General features: G+C 40.4%; 2 protein-coding genes across 3 annotated transcripts; both read left to right on the forward strand.

Annotated features, from left to right (window-relative positions):
* Positions 1-1,288: 1,288 nt before the first annotated feature.
* Positions 1,289-3,354, forward strand: LOC121797166 (PLASMODESMATA CALLOSE-BINDING PROTEIN 3-like). Its single transcript, XM_042195905.1, has 4 exons — positions 1,289-1,706; positions 1,923-2,162; positions 2,268-2,307; positions 2,729-3,354. The coding sequence occupies exons 1-4, from the start codon at positions 1,652-1,654 to the stop codon at positions 3,051-3,053; spliced, it is 660 nt and encodes a 219-aa protein (XP_042051839.1). The 5' UTR covers positions 1,289-1,651; the 3' UTR covers positions 3,054-3,354.
* A 2,290-nt stretch (positions 3,355-5,644) lies between these two features.
* Positions 5,645-8,922, forward strand: LOC121797167 (erlin-2-B-like). 2 transcript variants are annotated; one of them, XM_042195907.1, is made up of 9 exons: positions 5,645-5,832; positions 6,446-6,533; positions 6,660-6,727; positions 6,918-6,977; positions 7,063-7,221; positions 7,428-7,574; positions 7,857-8,071; positions 8,385-8,493; positions 8,568-8,922. In XM_042195907.1, exons 1-9 carry the CDS (start codon positions 5,707-5,709, stop codon positions 8,646-8,648), a joined length of 1,053 nt encoding a protein of 350 aa, XP_042051841.1. In that variant the 5' UTR covers positions 5,645-5,706; the 3' UTR covers positions 8,649-8,922. The 2 variants fall into 2 exon arrangements, with proteins under 2 accessions (XP_042051841.1, XP_042051840.1); XM_042195906.1 differs by having other exon boundaries at positions 5,646-5,832; positions 6,413-6,533.
* Positions 8,923-19,070: the final 10,148 nt, after the last annotated feature.

Raw genomic sequence — 19,070 nt, forward strand, 5'->3', positions numbered from 1 at the left:
TGTTGAGGATTTAAGATATGCAATAAAACAGTCAAAATAATACTACTAAAAGTCTAAATATATGCATGTGGACAAGTTTATCTCATTTTATAATTCTAATTGATTAAATATTGGACCATTAAATATTTATTTCTGTCACTCTTGATTTCTGCCACCTAGTTCTCTTTGCGCAGCTTTTACAACGATATAGGACAAATAAATGCCGTAATCTATCTTCTTTTGAAAAGAAGAAAGAAGTAATATCATTAGCAGTTTTTCTTCTTTTTTTTTTACTAGAATTCACCCTTTTTATCGCCTGATGATAATATTAGTAAACATTTTTAGTGATGGAGCGCGTAGTTTTGTCATTTTGTGGTTAAAAGATGATATGTTTCAATTAGTTTTGGATTAACGCCACTTCATAAATCCAAAATTACATATTTTCTCGAAATATATACTACATTTGATTAATCAGTTTCATTTTCAAATTTGGACATGTTACATCTTCGATAAAGATCTTCGTGTTGACAATCGAAAATTGATGTTGTATTAATCCTCAAATAAAAGCAAGTTTTTTAAAAATTCATTAATCTTTCATATTGTTAATACACATAATTCTTTTTTTGATGGAGTACCTTTTTCCTCCAATTTTAATTTCATAAGTATTAAATCAAAACATCATTTTGATATTCATTACTAGTACATAGCTATTTTTTGCTGAAGAAAAAATATACCGACTAAATGTATCCATTGCTACATGGATGAAAAATATTGAAATAAATAATAAATTTATAATAGTAAAAAGTGATAGGTATTTGATGTAAAGTAAGTCAATTTTATTCTGGAATTAGATGCTGGTACCAAAAGGGGCCACCATGCGCGGTGCCATGATACAGCGACACCACATCACAAAGGTTGGCATTTAAATTTTTTAAATTGTTGGTACATTATTAATAAAACCACTAATCATTGATGTTTTGCCTCTAACTTTTATTTATATTTTGATAAATCAAATTCAATTATACAACTTCACACCGTCGTTTTCTTAACTAAACAATTTTTGCGGGATTATTGTAGTATTTAATACTAGGTTATTAGTTATAAGGTACAACCATGAATATGGTACAATACCTTATACTACTACATAGGTTGTGTTTCTACTATGATTGTAAACTCACACATGATTACATGAACATGGTGTAAGTTTTAATATCATGCTTAAATATAAGGAATCATTAAATTAGGATATAAAGTAAGATATGCTCGCTCTCACACACACACACACACACACAGTGCAAAGTTGATAAATATGAAGAATTTAGTAAATGTACAAACAAGATTGGGCGAAGTCGGCCAGCTCACATGGTCTAATGAGTCATGAACAAACGGAGAAACACAATCTCACATGTGAAATTAAATACGAAAGCGTTGAGCTTCAATTCCCCAAGAATCACATTTTTTTACCACTCTATCTCTATAAACGTATATACGTATTTTAGTATATATATACATCGCCTCCTTCCGACTCACCTCCCTTGTCTAGAAATCTCCATTCCCCTGCTCCACAAAGTCTTTCGTTTCTCTCCCCCTTCTCCCTCTCTTAGTCTCACCAACCAGCTTGAGTAGAACTGAGGGTTAAGCCATCCTTTTCTCATAATTTCTCGACCTAATCATGGCTGTTTTAGCGGTGGGTTTGCTCTTCATCTTAGCCTTTGCTGGCTATTCAGGTGAACTTCTCTTTTTTCTTGCAATTTTCTAGTACTATGCATGTCTAAAACTGAGAAAACAAAGAAAAAGAAATAAAGGGAGTGTGTAAAGTTTTGATCTTTATCCTTTTCCCCCTTACCTTACCTAACTAAATTTCTTGCAATGATAGTTGAGTTGTAGTCAAGAATGTCTGGAATTTTTTTTTCTTTTCTTAACTCCTTGATTTCTTTCTACAGATGCAAATTACTGTGTCTGCAACAGTGGTGTGAGTGACAGTGTTCTTCAGAAAAACATAGATTATGCTTGTGGAAATGGGGCTGATTGTTCAGCAATTCAACAAAATGGGGCTTGCTTTAACCCTAACACTGTTAAGGATCACTGCAGTTATGCTGTCAATAGCTATTATCAGAAGAAGGGCAATGCCCCAATGAGCTGTGATTTTCAAGGGACTGCCACTGTCACTCCCAATCCTCCCAGTAATTACCTTAACATTTACTAACAACTTGCTTTTTTTGTTCATAGTCTATGCTTCAGTTGCCTGCCTCTGTTTCTGACCGTTGTCGGATTTCGATGATTTGCAGGTGTATCTTCTTCATCATGTGTCTATCCTTCTAGTGCTAGGTAATTCCCCTTTTTTCTAGCTTCAGTTTTGCTTTTGAATCTTGAATTTGAAGCTCTTGTTCAATTTGCTCTCGTATATGATGTGTTGCTTGTTGCTTAAACTGGTTTTTCTTGATTGATAAAGTTGAGATGGCTTAGTTAGTTCTTTTGTGATAAAGATGATGTTTACTAGAGTGTTGTAGTTGTGAAACTGATTAGTGAGATGTCGGCTAGTTTGTCGAATTTAGGTCGATAATGTTGACATTCTTGCAGTGTAGAAAATGGATTTTTTAGATCCAAATATGGTTCTAAACTCTTTGCCTTGCTTAGGCACAAAAGCACCCAACTCACTTATGTGTACAAAACCTTATTTTAGTAAAGTTAGGTTCTCATTTCACTTTTTTGCTATTGTTTATGTGTTTCGTGTTCAAACATCGTGCAGCAATGCCGGTGGCGCTACTCCATCGACCACCCCTCCCGGGACTCCTACCACTCTACCACCTCCGGCCTCTACAACTCCAGGGGGCACCACTCCTACTCCGGGAGGCAACACCACCCCAGGAGGCAGCACTTTCCCGGGCGGGACTACCACCCCAAGTGGTGTCCCGGGGTCACCCACGACTCCTGGTTTTAGCCTTGCACCGGCGGGGACGGGGACAGGAACTGGATTTGACAGCGGTAGTGTCGCGCTTGTAGCATCTCAAAGCAGCACCTTCATGCTTGCTGCAGTGATCTTCATATCCACCCTCTTTTTCCCAATGATGTGATGAAAACCACCCTCGAGTTGTGCAAGATTCGACAGATGAGAGCCGGAGGAACGAAACGGATGGACCGATGTCGACGCCGCTAAGAAATGATTCTCCACTTGAGAGCCTTTTTCTTTTTGTGTTGTTTTCTTGAAAAAAGGAAGAGTAGGGGAATCTGATTCTGTGTGGGTGGAGATGTGTGGCTGTTTTCTTTGGGTAGAAAGTGCTCTCCCCTGTTTATATTTTTCCTGTGTAAAATCTAGATTACGGCCCCTAATATGTTGCTTTTTTTTATGTTTGAAATTTTATTGAGATTTTTATACCCTCTATGTTCAATATTATTATTACTTGACAGTCTTTAACTTTTTTACTCAATCATGTTGTTGGTAATCATTGAAAGTGTGCCACAAAATTTTGATTCTTTTTCAGTCTCAATAATTGGAGGTGCTTTCACAAGGCCTTGTGCGTGATGGGCTGGGTCGAGTCCAGTAGGCCAATTTAAGAAATCAGGCTGACTTCGAGGTATAATAATTAAGCCCATTCGAATTGAAATAATTACTCATGGCCCATTAATAATATCTCACGATTTGAACTCACATGAGTTACATCCTATTTACCTAACAAAAGCCACAATTTTCAGCTATATTCTAGTACTATATACTTTGAGTAATTATAAATTAACATATACCTAATTACATCCTATTTATATAATAAAAGACAAAATTTTCAGCCATGTACAATACATTTTGAGTAATTACAAAATAAATTAACATACAGTACCTAATTGCATCTAATAAAAACCATATTTTTCATCTATATTCTATGTGTTTTGAGTGATTACAAAATTACATATACCTAATTACATCTATATTTAATTATGTTTTGAGTAATCACAAAATAACGTATACCTAATTTCATCATATTTACCTAACAAAAGTCATGGTTTTTCTTTTTTGGTTTGATCACAGGTGTACCAAATCCGCATTCGGACGGAATCCGACTAATCTTACTCAATCGGGTTTGCAGATCAAGTCCGAAAGTCTCCCAACAGTTGGCGGGGTTTGAACCCGTGACCTCAATGTCACCACAGCTCCGTACTGCCAATTGCGCTACGACTTGTTGGTATAGTCATAGTTTTTCAATTACTCACTTCGTCCCTAATAATTTGTCACCATTTGACCTTACACAGGTTTTAAGAAATGTAATAGAAAGTGAATTGAAAAAATTAGTGGCATGTGGGTCCTACTTTTAAATATTAATTTTATAATAAACTCCGAGTGAGAATGAATTAGTAAAATGTGGGATCCACTACCAAAAATGGTAAAAGTGAAAAGTGACAAATTTTAATAATGGATGAAAATAGAAATAAGTGACAAATTTTCAGGGACGGAAGAAGTACCATGTTACTTACTTAGTTACTACTAAAAAAACATACTACTACAATACCTGATTACATCCCGGTATTTACTAATAAAAGTAATATTTTAAACTATATTTTGAGTAGATACGAAAGAACACGTACCTAATATAGGGATGTCAATTTATCCCGCAATCAGTGGGCTGGCCCGAATAGCCTGCCAAATTTATAGGGTTGGGGCTGAAAATTTCCAGCCCGATAAAATTACAGGCCAATTAGTTCGCACCCGATTAACCCGCAACCTGTTAGGGCCAGACCCGAAAACCTGATGGGCTAGCCTGGAAACCCGATAAAATTTCTATTGTTCTATTTGTTTGACTCTAATTCGACACTTAATTGATTATTTTATAATATAGATTACTACTACCTCCGTCCCTGAAAGTTTGTCCCATTTTTCTATTTTCGTCCGTCCCCCAAAGTTTGTCCCATTTTATTTTTTACCATTTTTTATAGTGGACCTCATATCCCACTAACTCATTCTTACTCACATTTTATTATAAAACTAATATATAAAAGTAGGACCCACATTCCACTAACCTTTTCAACTCACTTTCCATTACATTTCTTAAAACTCGTGTCGGGTCAAAGTGGGACAATATTTGGGGGCCGGAGGTAGTAAAAAATAACTTTCCATTTTTATATTAAATATATAAATTATATATTATGTTTTTATTAATATAATAATAGATAAATGAATTAGAAACTTCAAATTCACTAAAAAATATATTTAAATTTCTAAACATGCTTTAAAATTTCTTGAAGTTTATATTTTATTTTGCATAAATCTCAAATATTATTATTTGATCATGTTTATGTTTGAGTTTAAGCATATATCTCAAATTTATCATAATTAAATATTTTACATTTTATAAATATAACTAATTTTCACCATTATTTATTTGATTGATCGCATGTTAATTTTATCGGTAGCAATCTGATTAACCGATGGACTAGCCCGAAACCCGAGTTTTTAGGGTTAGGGTTGAACTTTTATAACCCGAAAAGATCACAACCCGATTAGCCCGCACCCGATTGACCCGAAACCCGATTGGCTGACCCGATTGACATCCCTACCTAATTACATCATATTTACCTAATGAAATCTTATTTTTTTTTCTAACGTAGTAATATTCGAAAAACTCAATTAATATTATTGTTTTGAACCTATTAATATTCACTCATTTAATTGTAGACCATATTATAATCTCACTCCATTTGACACAGCAGCTAACTCCCATCCTAACAAGCCTTACAGATATGGACGCACAGCAGAATCAGCGAACTGGAATTCCACGGCCGCCGCCGCCGCCTGCTCCCGGCGGAGGCGGGGATTTTTCCGCCATTCTAACTGTTCTAGGAATGTTCCTCGCTATTGCCGCAATGGTAATGTTGCGTATCTGTTTCCAATTTGTGATTTTGCCGTACGGGAATCTAGGTAGCTTCTATTTCAGGTTGTAGATATTTGCGAAGCCGACTTGTTTATTTTGATAATTGATCAGGCGTTCTACTCTTGTTGATTTAGGTGTAGTTGACTCGCTATTTTATGGATGTATAAGTTGCGATGATGTCTCTCTGCTGTTGTTATGCGATTCGCTTCTGTTTTTTTTTCTTTTTACTTTTGTGGTAATTGATGGCGTTTAGTAAAATATAGCTCCGTTGATTTTTTGAGCTATTTAATTGAAAATCACAGGGGTAGAGATGATCATAATTGATGATGTTAAAAGATACTACTAGTATATAGTAGTTCCCATTGAATTAAAAATTACAGTTGTAGAGATGATCACTGATCACATATAGTATATAAACAAAATATTGCTGCTGAATATGCACGCTAGTGTGCAGAAGTTTAGGTTGGATGGAAATTTATGTTTAGTTAGCATATAATTCGCCTTTGACCCATTGTGGAGGCTAGCCGCCTCTCTTGTGGATGAAGGGACATTGTGATTGAGAAAATCAGGTGCAGGTTATAATTCCATCATCTTCAACTCTAAAGCAGAGTTTTTCCGTGCTGCATCAAGTCCCTGAGGGCCATGTCGGTGTTTACTGGAGAGGAGGTGCCCTTCTGGATACAATTACCAGTCCAGGTACCGTACACTTCACCATACAGCTATGCACTCACGCATACTAACATTTGAAAATGCAACAGATTCAATTATTCCCGTGTATACATTGTGCTTTCCTTTTCACTAATTTGCTTATCTTGAACATAGGATTTCATTTCAAACTACCCCTGATCACACACTTTGAACCCATTCAAGTGACTTTACAGACAGATTTGGTAGAAATCTCTCTCTTCCTCCTCTCCTCCCCTCTCTTTACATATATATATATATATATATATATGTATACATTTATACTTGTTTGCATGGATAAAATTATTCTTGAGTGTGTACCTATGCATCTTTACCTCAGAGTAGTCTGACATAAACATACTTTGGAGTAAGAGTTATTATCTCCTTCATTTGCAGGTGAGGGACATCCCTTGTGGAACAAAAGGAGGTGTTATGATTAACTTTGAGAAGATCGAAGTAATATTTCTTGCTCTACGAAGTCCTGCAGTTGAATTTAGTGTTTGTATTGTTTGCTATATACATATTATCATAATATTTTCAGGTTGTAAATCGTCTAAGTAAAGATTATGTATATGATACATTACTCAACTATGGTGTCCAATATGACAATACATGGATATACGATAAGATCCATCATGAGATTAATCAGTTCTGCAGTGCTCATTCACTTCAGCAAGTTTACATCGACATGTTTGATCAGGTAATACCTCATATTTGAATGTTTTAGCTACTCCCACCCAATTTTATTTCATCGTCCTACCTCCTTACCCCAAAAACCCAAACAGAATCCCATTTCAACTTAAAGAGTGATTTGAGATTCAGTTAATGTTGCAAATTTACTACCACATACCTTCTGTAAACAGATCCAATTGAAACACAACTAATAGTTACCTTTGGAATTTTCAGATTGATGAAAAAATGAAGGATTCTCTTCAGGCAGACTGTACGCGCTATGCGCCAGGTATTGAAATTCTTAGCGTTCGTGTCACAAAACCTAAGATTCCTGAGAGTATAAGACGGAATTTTGAACAGATGGAGGAGGAGAGAACTAAGGTATGTTTTTAGTTCTTACGTTTGGGCTCTAAGCCATTCATGTGGATTTATGTTTTTATTTTCACTCCTGCTGCTTGCGGCATTCTGATATTCCTGCTCAGTTATCTTTTTGTGCCTCTTAACATCGATAGAGTTGATAACAAGATGGTTATTCCATTAACTCTAGTGATTCTTCTTTTGTTTGAAGTATTTGGGGTTTTGTGTACTAAATTCAAGAATTGTGATAGCATCTGTATCTTTTATTGTACTCCTGAATTAAATCAAACGCTTAAACATTGACAGGTCTTGATTGCTATTGAGAAACAGAGAGTTTCTGAGAAGGAAGCAGAGACTCAGAAAAAAATTGCTATAAGTGAGGCTGAAAAGCATGCTCATGTAAGTAAGATCCAAATGGAACAGAAATTGATGGAAAAAGACAGTGCAAGGAAGCAAGAAGAAATATCTAATGCCATGTACTTAGCTCGCGAAAAGAGTTTGGCTGATGCTGACTATTACCGGTAAATTCCTCAACTCTTTATTAAATTACTGCAGGACAGATAGAATGTTTTACATTAAGAAATTACTATTGTTTTAGATGCATGAATTCACAGTGTACAAGTAATGATATGAATGCGCATTGACTATCAACCAACATATTTGCTTTAAAATAGTGCCAGAAAAGGCATGGGCTACATATTGAGCACTAACTGAAATGCTAATGTATTAGATTTTTACCATTATAACAATAGTCACTCAGATTGATAATTATTATTTCTGAAAAGATATAATCTTGAAAATGAGCTTATGTTACTTTTTTGGTCGTCTTTCTAGCACGATGAAAGAAGTAGAAGCAGACAAGTTGAGGCTTACTCCTCAGTACTTAGAACTTAAATTTATCGAAGCTATTGCCAACAACACCAAGATATATTTTGGCAACAAGGTGAGTGCCAATTCTCTTTATTCCTCTCCTCCACTGTTATTTCGCTTCTCGGGGTTTAAAAGTTTTCCGTTCAGGTACCGAACATGGTTCTCGACCAAAGGCTGCTTGGGAGCTTTTTACAAGATGTTGTAAAAAGAGAGAACTTGGAATTGTAAGTACACATTTGGGTCGGGTTTTGTTGGCTGTTTATCTTGTTGGACTCTTCCCGTTTCACTTTTTGGAGGAGAGAAAGCCTTTGGCTCGTAAAAAATGTGTATACGATGATGTTCAATTGCTGCTTTTAGATTACAATAATCTGTTCTTTTGTTTTTTTTTTTTTCTCTCTTCTCGTATTGTAAGCCTTGTTGTTGGAGTACAATTTTGGGGGATTTATTTTTTGGAATTTAGTACGCTTGACCTCAACGCTAATAGATCGTATTTCACCATCAATCGTCGAATCGGTAGCAAGAATTCATGTATTTTTTCTATAACTTGCTTGATTTATTAATATTGAATGACTTGCTTGTTATACAAAAACTCTATGACGAGGTCGAAAATATTGACAGGTTCGTATTTTATTTGTTATGAGGGGCGACAGGTTCATATTTAATTTCCTAAAGATTTTCCATTTTCCTTCGTCAAAAGAAAGAAAGATTTTCCATTTTTCTAAGCACGTGATTTGATTGCTTCGGACCTTCAAATTTTCCATAAGTGGTCAGTGAATTTATATGAAGTTAGAACACATTTCAAGCAACAGATGAAGTTATTTATTAGAACACATTTCAAGTAACGAATCAGAGAAAGAAAATTCTAACTCTGTCCAATAAAATTTTATGTGTGTGGATTTCTGATTTGATACACAACAATTTATTGTTAAGTGGTGTTCTACTCATTTGTGAAGAAGACAGAACATACTCAAGAATTTTTGCTCTTCAATAAAAAATGAAATACTACTACTGTAACATAGTACATTCTCAATAAAGCGGGAATATTTTTAGCAGCTTTAGGTAAGATTTAAATTGTAACACTTGATTTTTGTTGTTTCATGCTAAACAATTATCCCAACTCCAAATCCATAGAAAATCTGGCGTTGAATCCCAAATCATGACGCTCTTTGCCGTTTTCCATGAATCATGATCCCATCTTCCCCAGATTATTTCGACAATTTCAATTACAAAACTTTGACATAACTCTTCTATATGGAGTACTCCATTATTCAGCTGTGTTGGTGACACACAAACAACTCTTGGTAGACGAAAATTGGAAAAGTTACAAAAATAGTCAAATAAACTTCAGTTTTAAAACAAACTCATTAGGCCAAGAGTAGGTTACTTAATAGTATCATCATAATGCAAATGTTTGGTATGCATGGTATGTATTCGGCCAACTCATACCTTTATACCGGCATACTGTCCAGGCCGGACGAGTGCACGTTACACATCTTATGAATTAAGTCATTTATACCATCATGCTAATTTTCTGAAAATCCAGCAACTAAACCACAAACAATAATAGGTGCGCCAACCTCTTCCCATTCCCTAAACACGGCTCACGAGCCGCATCCACGTTGCATGGCATGCCCTCTGGGCAAGAGAAACCCGCCGCTGCTGTGGATGCTTTTATGCCGCATAATTCCAAGACAGCTGGCATATTCCCAGTTGCATAGAACAAATTATTGGAGATGCAACTTTTTTTTTATTACAATCTGCATTCTATATAGTTGTCCACAGTAGTCAATATTGGTTTGAGATTGCATCCCACATCACTACGTTAATTTTCTTGTAAGTAAAATTCTTCTCTTTTACACAAATGAATTTGCTAAGTTTAGTGTAAAGTGGAGAAGTTTGAGTTGCTGGGGTACTGCAACTGCAAAAACAGTTTTTTTTTTGCTTGAATTATTTTTCTCTGCTTGAATTATTTTTCTCTGTTTTTGAGTGGTAGGTGATGCAAAAACAGTTTGGTAATTAATTAATGATTTTGAGTTTAATTAGAGAAAATCTTCCCAAACACAAGACAAAATTCCTGTGTTTTTTGAGATTTCTAAACCATCATGGTAATGATTTCTTAAGAGATTCTTGGTTTTTAGATGCATTGATATGACAAAGCTGCAGTTTTGTATTAGTCCAATAACTGGAAACAGAGTGATGGGGTGCGAACTAAACAAGCCCAACAGCAATGACGGCCCATCAGCCCAAAGCCCAAGGAAGAGTAGGAGTTCGGCATTACCAAAGAGTTCGGCTATGAGTTCGGCATTACCAAAGAGTTCGGCCTCAGCCTACAGCTCGGTAAAAGCCAACCAATCAAGCTCTGCTCTCAGGTCGGCATCAAGCTCTACTCTCAGATCGGCAACCAAAGCAGTTCGGTCTCAGCATTCGACCGAACAAGGAGTTAGTGGACCCATACAGGATTTCCACAACTTCCAACACACTCACTACCATGTGGTGTCAACTCAGGCCACGATCGTAGGCCATGACCTACGCTACATCCACGATCTTAGGCCATGACCTCCACGACATCCACAACCATCATTAGTGGTGATGCAAGCCACGATCTTAGTTCAATGTATAAATAGAACTTAGATCAGATAGAAAAAGGTTAAGCTCTCTAGAGATAAAATATCATATAGCAAGTCTGTGTTGTAAGCTGTAATCCCAGATCAAGCAATACAATCTTGCCCTCCCTTCTTCCCGTGGACGTAGATTTACTTCAGTAAATCGAACCAAGTAAATTCTCTGTGTCGTGATCTATATTTTCCAGCATTCTTCACCATCAGAAATTCGCGGATTCATCACTGGCGCCGTCTGTGGGAAACAGAGAACCAAATTTGTGATAAAGCGAATTTTTGACCCTTTTTCCACCCCAAAAAAAAATGCATACCAGATCACACACTACCCGTAATACCGTTCGTGAAAACCATGAGGAAGCTAGTCCAGCCCGCAGGTCCGGAAAACGGCCTCGGGAGACATCTACTTCCAGTTTTCATGATGAAGGAACAAGCCGCTCAAAAGGTCCACACACCGAGTCTTCCCAGCAGCCCGATTTGAATGAGGCTGTCAAGCTGTTCTTGGCTGAGAAGCAGGATGAGTTCTTAGCCTTCCTGCAAAAGAGCCAACAGCCGAAGACGAAAACGGTGGATTCTCCTTCCTCATCCAGACATGAAAGTCACTACCGCAGTAGTGCCGTGTCTTCCAGGAAGAAGAATCCTCAACCCCGACATGTTCCTGTTCCTCCTCGGTACCGGAATCACAGGAGATCTCCATCTCCTCCATACCGAAGAGATGTCGGGTTCGCCATGTACGGAGCATTGAAGACTCCGTTCTCGGACGATATCACCCGAACTCCCCTTCCACAGAACTACCGAACTCCGTCGATGACTTATGACGGGTTGGTAGATCCTCATGACTTCCTGGGACGCTATCAGTATAATATGGCGAACCAGGGTCTCAATGAGGTCCATATGTGCAAGCTGTTCCCCGAGCTGCTTATCGGGAACGCAAGAAGGTGGTTCGATAGCCTCCCCCAAGGCAGCATTAGATCTTACCGAGATCTAATGGATGCTTTCCACAGGAGATTCTTTCGGAAAGCGGAAGCCCGAATCACTTCGGCTCAGCTGCTTTCTATACGTCAAGGTCGTGACGAAAAGATCAGCGACTTCATGACAAGGTTCCACAAGGAATGCCTACAAGTAGATTATCTCAATGATCTACTTGTCATTTCGGCATTCCAAAATGGAATCCTGCCCGGAGCTCTCTACAGAAAGCTCGTGGAATGCAGTCCGCAAACAGCTCAAGAGATGTGGGACATTGCGGACCAGTTTTCTCGTGCCGATGAGGCAGACCGTCGAAAACGGTCTTTAGACAGCTCATCTAGAGAAGACAAAAAGAAGCCCGGTCATAGCGATCAGAGGCATCCTCGCCGAACACCTTCCCCACTAAAGGAGGGATAGCGGTCATCCGAGGTGATCAAAAAAGAGCAAGAGTTTGCAGATTGCGCTTAAAAGTGCCGAGCAATCAGCTCGGCACCATCAAGCATAGCAATCACAGCAGCCGGAGTCAGAGGCAGGCGAAATGACCGAAGTCACACCGGAGCCGAACTCGATGGTGTACGGCACTGAAGCCGTTATTCCGGTTGAGATCGGCATACCCAGTCCCCGAACTCTAAATTTCTCCTCAGAAATGAATGAGGACGGACTGAGAGCCGAACTAGATCTGACCGAAGAAAGAAAAGAATTGACCTGCATAAAAGCAGCCAAGTACAAGGAGCAAGTAGCCCGGTATTATAACCAAAGGGTGAAAAAGCTGCAATTTCAAGTGGGAGATCTCGTCTTGAGAAACAACGGAGTAAGCCGAGCAGAAAAGCTGGGCGAACTCAAACCCACATGGGAAGGTCCATATCGGGTGCCAGAAGTCCTCGACAAAGGGTCTTACAAATTGACTCACATGTCAGGAGAACAAGCACCCCGAACATGGTACGTTTCCAACCTCAAAAAGTTCCATTTGTAAGAGACAGTCCGGTCAGTCTTGTGTCTAGTTCGATCCTAGGGGTATGTGCTTTCTTTGTTTTTTACTTGCATTTTTGTGTCTATATGCGTTTTGTCTGTCTATGTGCGTGTCGTCTCTTACAAATGTTACTGAGGTATCTTGTTCTTCGAAGGCTGATCCCCTTTTTAGAACATATATAAGCTAACGATTGTGAGTCCAAGCTTCTAAGGAGGATACAAGACCACAATTCAGCTTAACAAGCAGTCCGTCTGAAACGAACTGCAACAAGCTAACGACTGTGAGTCCAAGCTTCCAAGGAGGATACAAGACCACAATTCAGCTTAACAAGCACTTCGTCTGAAACGAACTGCAATAAGCCAACGATTGTGAGTCCAAGCTTCTCAGGAAGATACAAGACCACAATTCGGCTTAAGAAATAAGCACTTCGTCTGAAACGAACTGCAATAAGGGAAAGTCCGATCCACGCGATAAACCTCGCCGAATTAGGACGACCAAGTTCGGTCAAAGAAGTTTACCTCATAAGACCGAGGACGACCATGTCTAGTCAAAGAGGTTTACTGCATAAGACCACTTCGGTTAACTGGGAAAGTCCGATCCACGCGATAAAACTCGCCGAATTAGGACAAGGGAAAGTTCGATCCCGGCAACAAAAACCGCCAAATTAGAACACAAACCAAAGACGAGTCCAGTCAAAGATGTTTATTTCATCAGACCAAAGACGAGTCCGGTCAAAGATGTTTATCTCATCAGACCAAAGACGAGTCCGGTCAAAGATGTTTATTTCATCAGACCAAAGACGAGTCCGGTCAAAGATGTTTATTTCATCAGACCAAAGACGAGTCCGGTCAAAGATGTTTATTTCATCAGACCAAAGACGAGTCCGGTCAAAGATGTTTATCTCATCAGACCAAAGACGAGTCCGGTCAAAGATGTTTATTTCATCAGACCAAAGACGAGTCCGGTCAAAGATGTTTATTTCATCAGACCAAAGACGAGTCCGGTCAAAGATGTTTATTTCATCAGACCAAAGACGAGTCCGGTCAAAGATGTTTATTTCATCAGACCAAAGACGAGTCCGGTCAAAGATGTTTATTTCATCAGACCAAAGACGAGTCCGGTCAAAGATGTTTATTTCATCAGACCAAAGACGAGTCCGGTCAAAGATGTTTATCTCATCAGACCAAAGACGAGTCCGGTCAAAGATGTTTATTTCATCAGACCAAAGACGAGTCCGGTCAAAGATGTTTATTTCATCAGACCAAAGACGAGTCCGGTCAAAGATGTTTATTTCATCAGACCAAAGACGAGTCCGGTCACAGAAGTTTACTTCATAAGACCGAGGACAAGTACGATGAAATTTTTTCGCTAAGCTGTAAATACACAGTGTTAGAAGCGAAAACAAAATTTCATTTTTCAAATCTTGTTCGGCATACAACTCCGCTACCCTACAAAATGGCGTTACGCTATTACAAAGGACTATTCTACTGTCCGGGGTTGCTAAAGTTGAGCCACCTATCTGCAAAATCCTCTGGAAGCCGAGTTCGGTTGTTCCGAGCAGATGAAGAATAAGCAGGTCGACGAGATGCTATCCTCGACCCAACACCTCTTCCGCGAGCCCCAGAAGCTCTAACCCCTCGGCGATGAAGAGTCTCTGCAATAAGCATCTGCTGATCTTGCTCGCTCATAGTCACAACTCCTCGGCGAATTTCAGTCCGTCCCTGTCTTGACGATTCCGGTTGCTCCTGAGCCCGTTCTCGTCTTGACGTTTCCGGCTGTTCCGGAGTTCGTTGTTGACTTGGAGTAGGATTTTGAACAAGGGAACCAGAGGCTTGATCTGGAGTGCGAGCATCTGTTGGCGGGAAATGCCTAAGGAATCTCTCGATTGAGGGACGCCGGGAAAGAATGATGTCGTACCGAGAAGCCCAGCGCCGTAATGATTTCACAACTTGTTGGCAAGCCGAGCTCTCCAGCGCATTGTTCCTCCGGAGTACATGATATTCCTCCCACAGTTCGTCAACTCGACTCTGAACATCTGATATGGTCACTCCCCCGCGCACACGGATGTAATCCTCGTACGCAGTCCTCTCAGCAATGGTCGTATTCAGCTCGGCCTCCAGATCCTTCTTATCGGACTCTAAGTCCTTATTATCGGCTTCCAGCTTCACTAAACGAGCCAGAAGCTCGTCATTCTTCGTCTGATCGGCTATAGCTCTTTTCTCAGCTTCGTCTAAAGCCGAAGAGTACAGCCGTTTCCAGTGAAGTATCTCCATCTCCTTGAGTACAAAGCAGCTATATTAGTTCGGCAGTTGTACCGAGCAGATAGTAAAATACAACAGGAATAAAGGCGAGTACGAAAAGCTATACGAAGACAAGTGTAGAGAATTTTTCATTCACAAGGAAAATTTTCTACACTAGGAGGGCTTCAAGGCCATTTTACAAGGAAGAAACTAGACTAAGAGAAGGGAGACGAAATCATACTCCGCCAGCTTCGTCTCCGGCTCCTCGGCCTGGTTCAGCTTCTTTCTCCTGAGCTACCTCAGCCTCGGCCTCGCATCCTGCCGGCCTCGCCTCCGCCTCCTGATCGGCTTCCTTCTCCGGATGCCCGGCCCGCTCGACTTCGACCTCCTGGTCCAGCGGCTCGGCCTCACCCTCTCCGTTGTAAGTCGAAGCGGGTGAAACGGGTCCCACGGAGGCAAGGATAGCCTCCAGGTTCTCGTCCCGATCAGCTCGACAACTCCGGACTCGGTCTGCAGAAAGCAGGACCGAGGATGAAGCGAGCTCCTCAAGGAGCGGCAGATTCTGAAGCCGAGCTGCTATCTCTCGGCTGTACAGAGGCAGCACGACGTCGGCCCCCTGCTCGCCCTTATCGGTAATTAGCCTTACCAGACTACCGACAAAGGCCGAGAACTGGCTGCTCAAAAAGAGTTTCTCCGTGTAAACACGGAGAGCCTCCCCCTGGGCAGCCACGGCGGCAGCCTCCTTCTGAGCCTCCCGGTGCTTCGTCTGCTCTTGCAGGATGATGAGCTGGTTTTTGGCTGACCGGGCTTCATCCTGAGCCGAGATCCTAGCAGCTCGGGCCCTCTCAAATTTGGCCTCAGCCTGTTCGGCCAGACTACGAGCAAGATGCAACTTCTTCTGCATCTCCTCGTAGTCGTGGGATGCTTTGGAGAGCTCCACGGAGACGAGCTTGGCTCTCTGAAGATGAACAAGGAAAAAACTCAACAGAATGGCCATCAAAAAAATGGGGAAAAGAAGCCAAGTCAGAAAGCTTACCTCCACAAAATTCGTCGGCCATTGAAAAGGCTCAGGGACGTGTTCCGGGATGTCTGCAACCACCTCGGAGATGACCAGGTCTTTCCCCGGCACTCTTGGGGACTCATGAAATTTCCCCTTCCCTTTAGCCGAACACGGCTCCGGCTCTTTCGGATCCGAAGAAGAGGTTTTTTGCCTCTTCGGATTCTTCTCGGCTTCAGACGCCGAGCAAGGGGCTCTCTGCCTCTCCGGCTCCACAAGCTCGGAGGACTTTCGGATAGCCTTATTCAACATGTACACTGCCAAAAAGCAAGAAAGCCAGGTTAGTTTTCTTCGTTAAAGCAGTAGAGCATAAAGATAAAGAGAAATCCTCACCCTCGGCCTCTTCGTCCGAAGACGAGATGTCGAACACGACGTCGCCCTTGACGAGCTCAGACTCCGTGTATTGTTTCCTAACTATGGGAATCTTGTTGAGCTCGCCATCGAGCTCGTCCAACGGTTCAGGCCGAGGATGACGGATAACGGACTTCGGCCCTCTCCAGGGAAAACTAGGAGCCGCGGTCCTATCATAGTAGAAGAAGCGGTTTTGCCACTTCGGCCACTTCGTTTTACAAAAGGCCCTAAAGGGCTGTACAGGGATCAAGTAAAACCAAGACCCCTTCCTCTTAAATTGAAAGAATTTAAGGATCGCCTTCAAAGACAAATCCCTTCCTAAATTACGGAGTTCGGCAGCGAAGGCCGACAAGTGCCTCCAAGAGTTCGGAGTCACCTGGCCTAAAGGAAGCTGAAAAAAATCTAGTAAATCTATAAAGGCAGAAGGGAGGGGGAAACGAAGCCCGCATTCTAAGCAGGCCTCGTACACGGTGGCGTAACCCTCCGGCGGGGAGTCAGCCCTATGATCACCGTCAGGTACCACCGCCTTCCCCCCAGGAAAAAAGTATTTTTCGGGTAGGGATATCACAGTATCCTTACTCAAAATACTATGGAAATACTCTACGGTCTTCTCCCCGGACTCTTTCCGGCCAGAAGACCCCTTACCGCCTCTCCTACCGCTACCCGACTCCGAAGAAGAAGAAGAAGACATTTTTCTTACTTTTTGAAGGTGAAGAAAGTCTGAAGAAATTCTTGAAAGCGGAGAGAGAATTTTCGCAAAAAAGAGAGAGTGCAGAAGAAGCAGTCGCAAAAGTGCTTCAATGATGAAGAAATGAGGTATTTATCAGATTCGGCGAAGATTTCAAAATCGTCGCACCGTTTCGAATCCCACCTTTTCAGGATTCAACGGCCGGATTTTACTGTCGCATTTAATGCAAGGCACGTCCCCTGACATCAGCCTCCCCCTTGCCTTTATCCAGAATGCCGAAGTGACTCACTTTGCCGAAGTGATTCACTTCGCCCTACGGGGGGGGTAGTGATGGGGTGCGAACTAAACAAGCCCAACAGCAATGACGGCCCATCAGCCCAAAGCCCAAGGAAGAGTAGGAGTTCGGCATTACCAAAGAGTTCGGCTATGAGTTCGGCATTACCAAAGAGTTCGGCCTCAGCCTACAGCTCGGTAAAAGCCAACCAATCAAGCTCTGCTCTCAGGTCGGCATCAAGCTCTACTCTCAGATCGGCAACCAAAGCAGTTCGGTCTCAGCATTCGACCGAACAAGGAGTTAGTGGACCCATACAGGATTTCCACAACTTCCAACACACCCACTACCATGTGGTGTCAACTCAGGCCACGATCGTAGGCCATGACCTACGCTACATCCACGATCTTAGGCCATGACCTCCACGACATCCACAACCATCATTAGTGGTGATGCAAGCCACGATCTTAGTTCAATGTATAAATAGAACTTAGATCAGATAGAAAAAGGTTAAGCTCTCTAGAGATAAAATATCATATAGCAAGTCTGTGTTGTAAGCTGTAATCCCAGATCAAGCAATACAATCTTGCCCTCCCTTCTTCCCGTGGACGTAGATTTACTTCAGTAAATCGAACCACGTAAATTCTCTGTGTCGTGATCTATATTTTCCAGCATTCTTCACCATCAGAAATTCGCGGATTCATCACAGAGAAAATCTGGGGATCTTGTTCTCTCTCATAATTTCACCATTTCAAGATTCCATGAATTTCTTCAACTTCCACTCCGAAGCTCTAATTTAAGCACTTACTCACCATTTCTGTTTTTGAATATAGGATTATTTTGGCCTTCCAACTGTTGCATCTATTCAACCTGAGACAGGGGCGGACGCAGAAAAAATTGACGGTAATGGCTGGACTTCACTATATATTTTTTTACAGTCAAATATAATTATATAATATAAAAATTGCAAAAATTGTAAAAATGCATATATATTTAATACGAAGTAGTCCAAAATATATCTAATAAAAAAACTCGTGACAACTGTGGTTTTACATCTAAAGTGGTAGCAACTGAATTCTATGTGTTTTCATCCCAATGCTTTTTTTTAAAGAAGCGTTCCATCTTCTGCGGTCAAGCTAAAAAATAATGATTGAAGTACAATATACGTAACTCCATAAGATACTATCAACACTCACTAACATAAACTGTATTCTATACGACAATCACGAATATTAGCTTGCAACTAACCATTGTTATAACTTTTTTAGCTTGCAACTATTCTATCAAAATCTTATAAAAACAAGAGATAATTAATAATTAATAACTTTAATACACTCCCTACTCACAATTTGTGTAAAATTTGAATATTAATTTCTCCAAAAATTTCAAAGACTCAAACTCTCCTTTACAAAATTGCACGTTTCTGTATTGCTGCGGCCGCTCTCTGTAAACTTCAAAAACTCTTCTGTTTCTCTCACTTTAATTTTTTAAA

This window comes from Salvia splendens, chromosome 3 (assembly GCF_004379255.2).
Source record: "Salvia splendens isolate huo1 chromosome 3, SspV2, whole genome shotgun sequence".
Classification (NCBI taxonomy): Eukaryota; Viridiplantae; Streptophyta; class Magnoliopsida; order Lamiales; family Lamiaceae; genus Salvia; species Salvia splendens.